Genomic DNA, 15320 nt, shown 5'->3' with positions numbered 1-15320 from the left:
GATATTGGTGAAATCATCCTTTGTTCTCCGCATGAGGGGTTTCTCACACTTGTGGAATCTAGCCACAAGAAACACCACACCTGTAGAACTAGGACGTTAAAGAAACAGGACATCTGCATTATTTTTTCTAATTTTTACATACACTCTTCCCTCCACGAGCCTTTATTTTCAGGGTCTGGGTAACCAGTGCTTCATTTAACCAGTCTCATCTCAATAAAGAAAGAAGTGGAACACAGAATGGAAGATAGAGAACACTCACTTTTCCCCACATGTCACCCCAATTGAGCCTGGGGTTGTCTTTTGTGCTGTTAGGTGATTTTTCTCTGTCAAGTGTTCCTTTACTGCTATTTGAATGGGCTCCCTAAAGCCAGGAATTTCCTAAAAAGGAAGTCTTTTTATGCATCCAGTTGGATGAAGCGAGTGTAATCCAATTTTTCTTGAACTAAACCATACAAGATAAATCTAAGACAAATTTGAAAAAAAAAAATCTAACCATTTTTAATTTGTTGGAATGAGTCCCCACAAGATCAAGTTTACTCAAATGGAGTGTGATGGAGGTAGGGAGACATGAAATTGCTTCAGACCGGAATCAGGCCAATTCTAATTATGTTAGGTGAGTTCTGACCAGTTTGGATTAAGAGCAGTGAAGCCCCCCCCCCCAAAAAAAAAGGAGAGAAATGGAGCCAGTCCTGAAGAGGTTAAATGGAATCTAAAAATTAAAAAAAAAAAAAATGGTTTTCCAAGCTCAAAATTGGCTCTAATTGAGTTAAGGGGATTAAGACATTTCGGGTTGTATCAACCCCTTTGCAGCTGGATTAGATAAATGTGAATGGGGCCGAGCTACCTTGCTCAGCTAGAACCAGCCAGTTCAGATTCCAGTGTGAACGGAATTAAACTTTACTAACTTAATTTCTGACCTGTCTGGAAAAATCATGTTTTCAGAACTGGTGTCACTCAACGCATGTGCCACAGTGGCAAAAGCTACAAGTTGCCTGCCAGTATGCATTCTCCGGTTTTTCTTTACCATGAGCAGAACTACTTGTATGATTGTGGGCAGCAACATATCTTGCTTTGAAAAAACCCACAAAAGGGCCACCTGGGTGGCTCAGTCGGTTAAGCATCTTCCTTCGGCTCAGGTCATGATCCCAGGGTCCTGGGGATGGAGCCCCACTTCGGGCTTCCTGTTCAGCAGAGAGCCTGCTTCTCTCTCTCTCCCCTGCTCATGTTCTGTCTCTCAAATAAGTAAGTAAAATCTTCTATAAATGAAAAATCCCAGAAAAACAGACAAAAAAAAAAAAACTAAATTTCTCTTTCTTTCCTGAAGAGAAAGTATGGCCAATGAAGGGGTGGTAGGTAGCTTCTGGGAAAGTTCCTTTTTATTTCTCACTGCCTAAAATGCAGAGGAGATGCCAAGAGCCACTGTGCTCAGATGACACCCATGAGTAAGGTTTGATGATTGAATCCATTTTTAAGGATGGCAGAGCAAGAATATAGAAGGATCTGGGATCCCTGACAATAGTGGGGAAGTACCACGGTCTGTTACAAAAGCCGTCAGCACCTTCCCAAATCTCCTCAACATTTACCAATCCTGCTCTAGGCTTTGGTCACAAGCACCTGTATTCTCTGCTTGAGACCCTCTCCTAAGGCCGTGGAAGCATGATTAAGATGGTCAGGGAACTAATGCTCCTGGGATCAGCTCTCATCCAATTAATTCACCGATGTGCCAAATACGCCTCCTCCTTATCCCTTAGATGGGACATCTCTGAAGTATGTTCTACATTCTTTCCCAAGAGGTCATGGGCAGGGTTGAGCCTCAGTTGTCACAGTATTAATTTACTCACTAATGTTCACTATCCTGGTTTCCTTCCCTTCTGTCACTCCACTACCTCCTGAACAGCTTTCCTGGGACTACCAAGTGAACAGGCTGCTTGCTCTCAAATGCTAGTCCGTGTCTGCTCTTGTGGTAACCAAATTATAAGACACCGTCTCCAGAATTTCTACGTTGGTAACTCTTTAGAACAGAGAAAAATAACCCCCTGCAAAGAAACCACAGTTAATTGGGTTTTCTGTTATATGCTGCTACATCTCATCTTCTTTGATGAAGTTCGCAATGTGATAATTCTTTAAGTTCAAATCCTTTCATGTTATAGATCTTTTTCTAATAAAGAACTGCTGTTAAAAATCAAAAGCCAAAAGAAGAATTTAAAAGTCTTTTGATTGAATAAAGTTCTGCTGACTGCTAGAAGAAATATTGAAAATTATATTTTAAATGCCTATATTTGGCAAATAAAATTTCAGTGAATAAATGGCCTCTACATTGCCAACTTCAGAGGGAATCTCATTTTTCACTAGACCCATCCCCAGCATTTGATATGGTTGGTCACTCCCTCCTTCCCCAAAACTGTTTTTTTTACTTAGTCTGTGGGTGACCACTCTCTTGGTTCTTTCTCTGCCTAATTGGCTGATTCTTTGAAGTCTTCATTGCTAGTCCTCTCCATCTTGAGCTGAAGTCCCAGGGCTCAGTCCTTGTCCTGCTTCTCCTTTATATCCATGGAACTCTCTGGATGATCTCATCCAATCCCATAATTTGAAATAACATCCCTATGTTGATGGCTGTCAAATTAATAACTTCAGCCTCAACTTCCCCCCTGAAATCAAGATTCAGACATAATTATTTGCATCTAATCTGGTTGGCTGGTGGAGACAATTCAAATTTTACAGAGCCAAACTGAGTAAAACTACTTTTTGCAGTCCTTACCTCAATGGATGGAATTCCTTTCTTATGGTTGCCCAGGACAAAATTATATGACATTCTCCTGAATTCCTCATTTCCTGGAGCACTCTGCTTCTTCAGGCAATCCTGTCAAGTCTGCATTTATTTATTTATTTAGAGAGAACATAAGTTGGGGCAAGGGGAGGAGTTGGGGAGAGGAAGAGAGAGAGAGAGAGAGAATCGTAAGCAAGCTCCATGCCAAGTATGTGAGCCCAATGTAGGGTTCTATCTTACAACCCTGAGATCATGACCTGAGTTGAAATCAAGAGTTGGAATCACAACCAGCTGAGCCACTCAGGTGCCCCTCAATTCTACATTGAAGTGCTTCTACAATTGGACCTCTTTTCATCACTTCCCTCACTGGGACTTCAGTATAAACAAACTGTCACCATTTTCTGCTTGAACTGTTGCAGTTGCCTCCCATTTGGTCTCCCTGAATCCATGCTCACTCATGGACACTCTAATCTCCAAATAGTAATCAGAATGATCCTTCTAAAATATAAGTTGAATCACATCTATATCCTGTTCAGGTTCTCCAGTGTATTTTTGTCTAAACCCAAGTCTCCACCCACAAGACCCAGTGTACAGACTTCCAGATACTTCTGACTTCATCATCTGCCCCTTATCCTGAGATTCCCTCTGTTCCAGCCTTGCTTGCCTCCATGTTGGGCCTTGAACATACCATGGATGCAGCTCCTCAACCCTTTCACTTACCATACCCTCTATCAGGAACGCCCTTCCCCCAAAAGCCCACATGGTTCCCCCCCCATCCACTGGCCTCCTTAATCTCCCCTCAAATGTCATTTCATTCAAAAGGCCTCACCCCAACCAACTTTTCTCCAATGGCCCACCCCTCTCTCCTTTCCATCTTTCCCTTTATTCTCCTTGATTTTTCTTCAAAATACTTATTGCCACATGACTTGTTACCTACTTACTTGTGGATTGCCTACCTGAACTAGACTGAAAGCTTCAGAAGAGCAGGGACTTTGTCTCATTCACTGCACTTCCCTGGCACCTGGGTAACTGCCTAGGACACGGTAGGGACACCATCAATGTGTTCAATGTGTGAATGAATTACGATTAACCTTTTATCAAAAAGCTATTCTTGACCATCCAAATACCTGATTGGGTGTGGTATAACTGGACATCTGAAGGAAAAAAGAAAGGAATCTTCAAAGTGTCTGTTAACAGTTGTTCTCTTCATTCATTAAGAACTATCATCTCTCAAGAAGAGGCCCAACGGAAGCTGATATGCGTCTATTGGGTTCCCGAGGCTTTGCCAAGTGGAGGACGAAAAACTAAATAAGGCAAATCCCTCCTTTGCTAAAACTATTTTTTCCAGTTTTTTCAAGGTGTTACCTCAAAAATAGACAGCTCCCAACATGCTCCCTCGATTATTTAGCTAAAATGCCAAAGGAACTCAATTACTTCTAAAATGTATTGAGACAACCCCGTAATGAGGAGATGACGGGAAAAGAAAAGTCAGTAACACGAAGCGTGTGCCAATGTTGCTTTTTATTTCATGAAACCAGAATTGTTACAAACATCAATTTCAGGCACATTTTATGTAGACATTAAAACAAAAAAGCAACAAAGTATGTAAAACAAATGCCCGCACAAACATTTATAACCAGAGAAGAAAGTAATTAAGAAAAAGATTAAAATATTCTTTGACCAATAGAGATACTGAGAAACCACATACCCTAAGGTGAAAATATGGAATAAAAGCAAAGAGTACACATGGGCTTTTTACTCTTCAAAATTTAATCAACAGAAGTTAATGATATCGTATGAAAGATTGTTGAATATGCTAGTCTAACACTTAAACACTCTTCCATCATTTGCCTTCCAAATCAGAGTTCTAATTAGATTCACAATCTTACCTTGTTGAACTCTGCATCCACACCTCTGAATTCTGTTTATTTCTTAGTCAAATAGAGTTCTCCAGAACTTCGGGAGTTCAGAGTTCTCCAGAGTTCTCCAGAAATCCAGGACCAGGATCAGAGTTAGAATTACAATCATCCACTCCCAGGAGAAATGGAGGAGGTGTTCACACTGAAAGACCTCTAATTCTCAGATTCTCTGCCTAATATGAACCACTTAATTGCCTACACTGACGTTTCAAAGCTTGAGAAAGGGAATGTTGTATAACCCTGGACTTCATTCTGGTTATTTCCTGTAAGCAGAGAACAAGATAAGAAATGGGCCCCTCACGCTGAAACAGGTACACAGCGACATCTACATCTACTGTCTACACCAAGCTATGACAAAAGTGCTTTGGGAAGTGAATTAGGACTATTGCTTTGATTGAAAGGACCATGCTACAAAGTGTTTGCTTTTATCCTCACCTCTATTTTAGGTAATTTAGAATGGATAATAGTTAATTTTATCTTCTTTGAGAATACTCAGCTGCATAAAAGATATATCTTTATAAAATAAACATCTTAAATAGTTCCTCCTTTTAAAAATCGTTTTTGATGGACTTCTGCTGCCCCTGAACATTCATGCTTCAGGTGCCACAGCCATATTTTCAGACACTGGCTCAGGGACTGCTGAAATAGTGGATATCTCTTTGCTGGTAAATATCAGAGCTATTACTCAGTCTTTGTAAGATTTCACTAAACCACCAGTTCTCAGATTCTACCTTGCCTCTGAATGACCTGGAAAGCGATTTAAAATATGCTGAACGGCGCACGCAGTGTATCTGATTCGGTAGGTCTGGGGCTGGGCTGAGAATTCATTTTTTAATGAATTCCCAGGCAATGTTGATGCTGCTTGTCTAGGGACTGCCATTTTGAGAATCACTGCTTTCAGCTATTAATTTATACATTCTTTAGAGAGCAACAGAAGCTTAGAATCCAGGCCCTATGTGGTACTTACTAAACTCCCTTCAAGTCTGTGTCCTAAAGACAGTTCTTATGAAAATCCACTTTTCACTTCCTCCTTGAATAGCAAACAGTAATGCCCAGGCAGCTAACGAGTCCTACCCACTATTTGCTTAGGTTTTCCCTTTAGCCACACCAGGCCAAGGCGTCTTTCCTATTTCTCCCCAGAAGGGCTGCAGTCTCTTCTGTGTCCCCAGATGCCCTGGATCTGGAAGCCTCCTCAGGGCAGGACTCATGCCTCTGGGGAACCAAAAGCCACAGCTACATGTCTCTCCCCAGGAGGTCTATCTCATCCAGGAGGAAGTCCATGTCCTCCCGGCTCACTTGAGGACTGATCACCACCTGGCGGAAGAAGTTGACCTTCCCCCGATGGGGCTGGTAGCCCAGCATCAGGCTTCCCTTCTTCATCATCCGCTCCTTAATGGCTGGGGCCACCTGCACCGGGCGAGAAGAGGGAAACGGTGAAAGACCAGAGCACATTCCGGCAGCGTTCCAACCAGTCACGTGATACCCACTGGCCTCCACTGGGATCCCACTCCCTTGCACACATCAAGGTCAATATTAAGCATAATCTACTGAGAAGTCACAGCATATGAAGACTGATCCAAGGGCTTTAGATAAATTTAATTCATCTAATCTTCACAGTGACCTCAGAAAAGAGAGATATCCCTATTCGTGGATGAAGAAATTGAAGTGCAAGTTGGAGATTAGACAGTCTGAGGTCCCATGCTCGGGAAAGGTGAGTGAGAAGAGCCGGCAGCCTCGCCAAGCACACACTCTGAAACCTAAACCATTATGTGGTGCTGTCTCCTTCAAAACAAATCAGGTGTCCTCGGGGGACACAGTCGTGAAAGTGTCAAATGGTACATTCCCCAACTTTGAACTAAAAAATGCTCCAGTTCAGGCATCTTAAGTAAAGAAAATTAGTTTTGGGTGAGACAAAAACACAGACACAAAATAACAGCCTTCCGTTGATAGTCTAACAAGGAAAACACTCATACAGATATTATGAGCAGTTCTGTCTTGAAGACTAATAGTTTATTAGTTTATTAATAGGACACATGAAACAAAAATACTCTTTCATGAAGAGGTATAAAGGTTGGAATAAAATAAGAAGCCCCGTATTTTAAAGATCTGCAGATAACCTGGGGAGATGGGACCTGATCATCCAAATGCACAAATTTTTCTAAAAGTTTGATGTTTGAAGAAATTAGTCCAACTTAAGAACCACCTGGGAACATCAGCCTGTTTTCCTATTGGGAGCTTGACCACCCAAGAACTGGGTTATAAACTTTTAAAATAGTAAAGCTGATCTTTGAAACACCAAGTTAAAAAAATAGAGTGCAATCTTACTGGCTCGGAAAGGCGAGCCAAGATTTTCCATTTTCTTTTTAGTTTAACTCTTCCAAAATTTCTGAGCGTGTCCTATGTGAACATAAGATGAGAATACCATGTATTTCTGTCCTCATCTTCTCAGAAAGATGAGACTTGGTTAATCCAGAAGGGAAGAATGTCTACATAAATAACATCAAGCACGGTGTGCTTTGAAATTCCTTAGGTGGGTTCCTGGGTGGCTCAGTGGGTTAAGCCTCTGTCTTCGGCTCAGGTCATGATCCCAGGGTCCTGGGATCGAGCCCCACATCGGGCTCTCTGCTCAGCAGGGAACCTACTTCCCTTTCTCTCTCTGCCTGCCTCTCTGCCTACTTGTATCTCTGCCAAATAAATAAATAAAATCTTAAAAAAAAGAAAGAAAGAAAGAAAGAAATTCCTTAGGTGAGGGGAATACATCTCGGTTTCCACGAGCCTGTCTTGGGGTGTGACCATGCCACACCTCTTCAGCCTTTAAGCATACCTATGTCTTGCCAGATACCCCCCTGAAAACAAGCCAAACTACTTCATCAGACACTCAACATAATCTTAATCAGTTGCAAAGCTTATGGGAAAACTGGGTGCTTCAGACTTCTAGACGTTTGATGTGCTGGATTCAGCCACAGAGCCTGATTCTCAAGGGACATGCGAGAATGATTTTAACTATGTACTTTTTCCCTTATGTGCTAATTTTAGAACCTAAATTTTGCATAACACTGACTACACTGTGCCTACAACAGCAACAACAAACATCCATTAAGCTCAACCACATTGCCATTCTAGCAAAATATTGGAGTTCTCGCAGGGTATAATTAAATGTAGAAAAGAAAATTCATGAGCATAAAAAAAAATATGTAGAAAAAGAAGATGAAGTTAGAAGTCAAGTTAATGAAAAAATACGGGCCATCGCATTCTATAGATTTCTGGAAGCATGTTACAAATTTTATTCTGAGCTCTTTAGAGATGAGAAAAGCAAGGTTAAATAATTATCTCCAATCTGCTAGCAAGATTTAGTGATAAGTGGTCCGTGGAAGCAAAAAGGAAGCAAATAGGTGAGTCTCTACATACCTAAGCTCCAGGAATATCTGTCTGTAACCCTTACATTTGAAGGTTCCAAGCATCTACTAAGTTTTCTTCCAAAGCTCTTTAATTAGGTATCATTTGTTATCGGAATCATAAAAATCGAGTGAAATGATACACGAGCAAATGAAAGGTGAGTGTAAGAAGAGAATGCTTTTCATAAAAATGAAGCTGAATTCTTTGAAAAGACTGGATAGATGGGGACTGCTAAACATGGCTGCAAGTTGGGTGTGGGAAGAGAACTGGAAAAACTTCAGGCAGAATCTAGAGTCCAGACTGGTTCTGCACGCAGATGGCCACAGAAGCCCTCAGCTTACAGAATCCCGGCCGGACAGGACAGATGATTCCGGAAGAGAGTAGTTACCGCAAGCACAGGAGAGGCCCTTTGATCATCAGACCCCGACTCAAGAAAAACCTCACTTACTTTGGGAAAGCGTTTAGAAGTCCTCCCTTGGTGGGGCAAGAAAACACTTACTTTGGGAAAGCGTTTAGAAGTCCTCCCTTGGTGGGGCAAGAAAAACAACAGCAACTTTCCACCGAGAGATGGGGAAATAAATGCGCGTAGATATATTTTAAGTTAAAATGTTTCAGTTACGTGTGTGTTCCATTTTTTCTAGGGCTGTTTGCTTTAACTGACCTCTCCTCATCACTGTGGGTAGGAGGTTCTGCTGTGACTATGGATGTGAAGGGCACATGTGCACTTATGTATGTGTATATGTACAATTTATATACATGTAATATACATGTAAAATACACACGTAATTTAAACTTTTAAGGCACCATTTGTTATGCACTGCTCTTAAAATGTTCCTTTTTAAAAAAATTTTTAAGGGTTTTTAAAATTTATTTGATATACAGAGATCACAAGTAGGCAGAGAGGCAGGCAGAGAGAGAGGGAGAAGCAGGCTCCCCGCTGAACAGAGAGCCCCATGCGGGGCTTGATCCCAATACCCTGGGAGCATGACCTGAGTCAAACGCAGACACTTAACCAACTGAGCCACTCAGGTGCCCGTAAAATCTTCCTATATAGTCACAAGGCAACGCGGAACCATGTTTGACTTAGGCTCGTGACAAAAGCACATTTAATTCTAATTCAAAGAAAAGTGCACTCTTGAAGGTAAACTGAAGATCTGAGAGAAAGAACAGTGCCATTGCCGATACATATAGGAAAACCCGGTTTGCGTAAGACAAATGTCTGGCCAGGAGAGTCGAAAACTATCAACTGTAGAGCTCACAGATTGAGGGTCTACAAACTTTTTTTTTTAAAGAAAAATTCCTTTCATATTCATCTCCATCTTCCTCTAGGTATGCAGGGTATAACCAGCTCTGGATTATAGTCAAATTTAAATTTAAAACAGGCAGGTGCTTGGCTCAAGCCTAATTTGCATTGTCTATTCCTGTTTCCTTTTCAATAACCTTATCCCCCCTCCCCAAATGATATTTTCTGCCTTACCTTTGGAGACCATTAGAATCTTGATTCCGGCTCATTAAGTGTCAGAGGCTCACGTGAGGCAGTTATCAAAATCAAACTGTCAGCTTTGCATTTCTTGTAAGTAAACCAAAAATATGTTCTAACGGGAGCGAGAAAGGTAAAAGAGGACCCCTCGGACATTTTAATATAAAGATATTTGTGATCTCTAAAATCCTTGCTGCTATAGAATGTGCTTCCATGGCAAACACGTGTCATGGGAACCAAACTTCTAAGCCAAAATTCTGCCACTGACTTTCAAAAATTATAAGTAAATGACCACATATCTATGGGACTCAGAGAACAAACTAAGCAAGGGTTTAGCAGGACAATACACATTTTATTTATGTATCCATGAATATATAATTCATTGGTAGAGGTAATTATTCCTAGGCAAGAGAGGAAGACCTCTTTAATCCGTAAATCCTCCCGGGGAAAACCAAGCCATAATCACACCAGGGCTGGTAGTCATTAAATCTCCATCACAAATTACAACTGTTGTAGTTGTACTGGTTCTTGTTGTTGTTGACAAATATGTTACCAACCCTTTACAATTTGCAGTGAACTTTCACATAGCCGATTCCCACGAACTCAGGTTAAAGCTTGTTTATGAAAGGAACCCACGTTTGCAACTTAGGGACCAAGAACGTTCTCATTAACAGCCAGCTTATCACATCTGCATCTAAAAAAATCAAGCATTTTCTATTTCTAAAACTCCAGGCACAGTCCAGTGCTGGGTAACCCGGTTATTCTCTTTTGCTGATCGAAGCAGAGAAACAGTCCTAATCTGACAGGATGGAACATTCACAGGGGACAGAAAATATGCACAAGCTAAATGTACGTATCTGAATATCTCCCCTAAATGGAGCATGCATGGAGGAAAGCAATTTGGCAGGAGTGAGATTGCTTTCCAGCTCTCAATTATTTTACTGCTGGTTTTCCTTCAAATTGTAAATCAAATTCTTTTCGCATGCCTCAGTGCCCTGGTCCCTGCATCTTAAGTGGGGGAAGATCCTGACATTTCTATTTGGTTGCACAGAAACTTAATTGACACGTTTCTGTAGGATTGCTTCCCCCCCACCTTAAATTATGTTCCAGCAATGATTTAGTCATTTAAACAGAATTTTGTTGTCACACTCCTGCAGCATAAAATATCATTTGATACTTACAAGTTGCTTAAACGCAACGGAAAAACAAAACAAAATAAAACTCTCTCATTCTGGCCAAGTACGGTGATTTGATAACAAGTAACTGACCGGACACCAGCATAGCCTTTTCTGAAAACAAAATTTTAACATCCATCAAATGAAATTTCTTCTTAAGTATGTGTAAACATATTTAAGGTTGACAACAACACATTTGTTTTCAATATGCAGACTGTTTCTCGAACTCTCTGAGAGGAAGTGTATTTTTATCAGTGCATTACAGAAATTTTTTTGTGAACTATAATAAAAGTGAACTATTGATTGAAAAGGAATTACTGAATAACAATTAAACTAAAAAGAATAATTACAAGCCTACTTTTAGAAAACTTTAAATTTAGCAGTAAAGGTAATCTGTTAAATTGTCGTAAAAGTTTCTAAACAGTAGCTCTTGAGTTCCATATTTTTCTTATTGCAGAATGGTAATAATCAGTTTATGGGTCCGGAGACCACATTTCGAAGACCGCTGCTCTATTTTAACTCCCACGGCTCCTATGGGTGCATATCATTTTAATTATGAATCTCGATGTTCCTGCATATTTTTTCATGCTTCTTGCCAAGGTCTCCAAACCACTTTGAATGGTGTCTTGTATTCCATCATACCACACTACCTTAGTTTACCGAAATCATTTCCCCTTTGTTAAATCTTGGACCTTCTATAGTTACAATGACATGTCAGTGAAACCATGGACCCAACCATGAAACCTCTAAATTAGTCCTTCAAAAGTTAGTCCAGAGATGACAACAGTAAATGGTTCAAAATGGTCTAGACTTTAGGATCTATTTGCAACTTTTCCCATTATTTGCTGTGCAGGTGAAATCAAGTCCCATTTTTTTTACCTGTCAAATATGGAACATCACAACACCTACGGGGTTGTGAAGACAAACCCATAACTAAAAGAGGGGATCCTTTTGCAACAAATTTGAGGGACAAACCCTGTATAAGCATCTACTCTCACTCTAGCCTGCAATACCATTCAGAGCTTCTAATAAATCCAGACGGACTTGTATTTTGCTAAATTATCCCATAAATCATGAACAAACCAATGCTCCTCCAACTCCAGATTTTAGAGTTATCATCTCAATTTCAATTTGATTAATCTGCATTTCATTTTCTCCAAGGAAGCAAAGATTCTTTGGGGGTAGGAGGCCAAACTCATAATAATTTGCAGATATTGTGGGTAGAGCATAGATTGGGCAGGCAGGCTAATAAGCTGAAGAGTAAATTGTGAGAGTTATATTGCAATTAGCATCTTGTTCTAAGATTATCTTGCTTAAGAGAAACATATCAAATGTAGAAAATAATCTATGATATTTTTTCTCTCTATGAAAAGTACTTTGAAAGAGTTTTAAATTTCCCTATATCGACACTCCACTCATACTCCTTCAGTATTCTCCAGGATAGTTTATAGACATAGGAAGGCTATACATTTCCATGACTGGTCAAGCAAATAAACACTGAAAAAGGAATAAAATGGGGCTCAATGCAGCTGCTATACTTTACTGTTACTCTAGATCTGAGGGACAAAGCTCTCTTCTTAAAGAGTCATATAATAACTCTTTCAGGTTTTGTAAGCCAACGATCTCTGTTGCCAATACTCACCTCTGTCATCGTAGCATGAAAGCAGCCCTAGACAATATGTACACAAACGAGCAAGGCTGTGTTCTAATAAAACTTCATTTAAGGACTGTGACATTTAATATGTGATTTTCACATATCAAGAAATACTAAGCTGTTCTTGATCATTTTTCAACCACTGAAAAATGGCAAGCCCATTTGGAGCGCCTAGGCTATAAATAAGTAGGTAATAAGTTAGATTTGGTTTTGGGCATATGTATGGACTCCCTGGTTAAAGCAGACAGATACATTACAACATGTAGAATCTACGCCTTCAAGGGAAAAAGCACATAGAAAGTTATGTTCATTGGCTTTTTTCAGAAATTCTACATCGAGTCAGGAAATGCTCACAGTCTTCTTGACCCTCCTTTGCCAGCCGAGCGAGAAACCAGGACACAGACTGGCAGACAGTCACTGTGACTTTCTTCTAGCCGTTGTTTTTGAGGAATCACAAACAATACTTTGCTTTATACTTTCTTCCTAAATAATCTGGGTTCCAAATAATGTGGGTTCAAATATAAAGCTTTGCCAGTACTAATGTTATGCACTTATCAAAACTGATAAAACTATATACCTTAAGAGGTGAATTTTACCTGTGTGTAAATTTTGAAGTGAATAAACAAAGTCATTGAAATAATAAAGGCAGGTCCAAGAGGATATGTAGCTACAAGAGATGAGGCAAATGCCTTTCGTTCCCAGAGCCCCAGTCCCCTCATCTTTAGGCAGGAGATGATAATAGTATGGTACCCCTTCATACAATTAAATAAAACATGGACTATGATATTACAGATGCAGCCTGTAATGCTGTGAACAGATAATACACAATGGAAATGAATATTCTCATTCAGGAAAAGTTGAGAGCACAAACTCCAGAAAGGAAATGGAGCTCTAAATTAGGATGTTTCCTCCCAGTTCTATTACTCACTTCATGTCATAAAGCAAATCACTTCATTTCTCTGTGGGCCTGAAATAAGAAAGTTCATGGTAACCACTTTTAGGTGCAAAAGATAGAAAGCTATTTTGGACATAGTGGCACTTGAATCTTTTCTTCACGGTGTGGGTTTTTTTGAAGGCTCATTTGATCAAACATTTAAATGTACCCCCCATCCTTGGGGCACCTGGATGGCACATTCGGTTAAGCATCTGACTCTTGGGTTCAGCTCAGGTCATGATCTCAGGGTCCTGGGGTCCAACACCTAGTCAGCATTTCTGTGCTCAGTGAGGAACCTGCTTGTGGATTCTCTGTCTCTGCCCCTCCCCAAGCTAGTGCTTGCTCTCTTGCTCTCTCTCTTTCAGATAAATAAATAAATCCTAAAAAAATAAAATGAATGTACCCACCATGCTTATTAAATGTAATTCACATATGATTACAGATGATTTCAGGTGAGTTGTGGGTGACTAAGCTAACATCATCTCTCGAGTTTGTACTTCTTTTGTGTTTTTAGGCCATTTTTATATGGCCACCAAATATTTTTATAAGTCCCTATTCAGTTCCTCTGTCCCTCATGCAGATTTTGTCCGAGGGCTAAATAAACTAGCTCTGTTTACTAGAGGAATCAATTATGCAGTTTCCTCACAACAGATCAATTTAAATCTGTAATTATCAGCAGCATCCCTTTCATTGTTACAAGTGAGTCTAGATGTTAATTTACAGGTTTAGAATAACCATTCAGAGACCAACAGACTAGTTTAGACTGACCTGAGACCCAATTCATGAAATTCTATGTGAGTTTGAACAAATATTTAACTGCTCTGGGACTCATCAAGACCTGATATCCCTTAGCATTGTTATGTGGACTAAATGAAATAATATATATGAATGCACCAAGCACAGAATTTGGCATTCACTAGACACTCAATAATATGAACTAGTCTTATTAATATCTTAGAATGAATTTGTTTTTAATCAATTTATATTCATACCTGGTCTTTTATTACACTATTTCATGACTCTCTCTTGAGAGATGAGCATTTGAAAGTTCTGTGAAAACATGATTTGTAATTTATTCTTTCTCCCCAAAGCAACTAAACTGTATTTAAATAATTCGGAGAGGTGGCGAGTTAGCAGTTTTAGAAATTAAATCTTATACCTCATGTATGCCACTTCTATATTAATTTTCTATTTAAGGTCCAAGTTTTTTTTTTCTAACATAGGCAAAGTAAACTCTTTTTTCCTTTAAAAAGTGAGACAGTGGTTGATCATCTCGAGTTTGGTGGCGGGGCGGGAGGCAGGGAAAGAAGCTCCCCACTGAAATGTATCGTGGGCAGGGATGAGCTCCTGTTGTATGTTAGCAATGTCTCTGTGTCGTGTAAGTAAAGGTCATATACTGAAAAGGTCATTTGTCCCCATATTCACGAGCTCGTGTCCAAAATTAAACAGTCTCTTCGTGCTATCCCGCCGCTTATATTTTTATCAAAGGAAGACTGAAGAGTAGTATTAGGAGCTCCCCAAATATGCCTGAAGATACAAATCACCAGGACTGGGCGGGGGGTGAGGGGGAGGCGGGGGGGGGGGGGGGGGGGGAAGCACCAATCCAGAGCACCTGGCTTTGAGTCTCAGGGTTAGACCTGGTAACCTGGTGGTCTTCACATTTACCAGGCACTTCAAACACTTGTTTTTTGGTTTTGTTTTGTTCTAAAGATTTTATTTATTTATTTGAGAGAAAGAGAGAGAATGAGCGGGAAGGAGGGGCAGACAGAGAGGGAGACGAAGACTCTCCACTGAGCAAGGAGCCAGACAAGGGGCTCGATCCCAGGACCCCAAGATCATGACCGGAGCTGAAGACAGATGCTTCACTGACCGAGCCACCCAGGCGTCCCACTTCAAATGCTTGTTATCACCATGCAAGTATGGGAACATGGCCAGTGACAGTCCTTTAAGCAGGACCTCAGGAGAGATAAAGGTAGGGTGAGAGGTGGGAGATGT

The 15320-nt window shown here is 40.3% G+C and overlaps 1 protein-coding gene across 1 annotated transcript in view; it reads right to left on the bottom strand.

The window, feature by feature from the left end:
- Positions 1 to 5408: 5408 nt before the first annotated feature.
- LOC111159122 (glutamate decarboxylase like 1) overlaps positions 5409 to 15320 on the bottom strand; it is a 185775-nt gene continuing 175863 nt past the window's right edge. The window contains 1 exon segment of the mRNA XM_022521539.1: positions 5409 to 6093. Within this exon segment, the coding sequence (XP_022377247.1) occupies positions 5920 to 6093 (174 nt within the window). The 3' untranslated portion in view covers positions 5409 to 5919.

This window comes from Enhydra lutris, unplaced genomic scaffold (genome assembly GCF_002288905.1).
Source record: "Enhydra lutris kenyoni isolate GAN:26980312 unplaced genomic scaffold, ASM228890v2 scaffoldscaffold66, whole genome shotgun sequence".
Lineage (NCBI taxonomy): Eukaryota > Metazoa > Chordata > Mammalia > Carnivora > Mustelidae > Enhydra > Enhydra lutris.
This window is presented reverse-complemented; position numbering and strand designations above follow the sequence as displayed.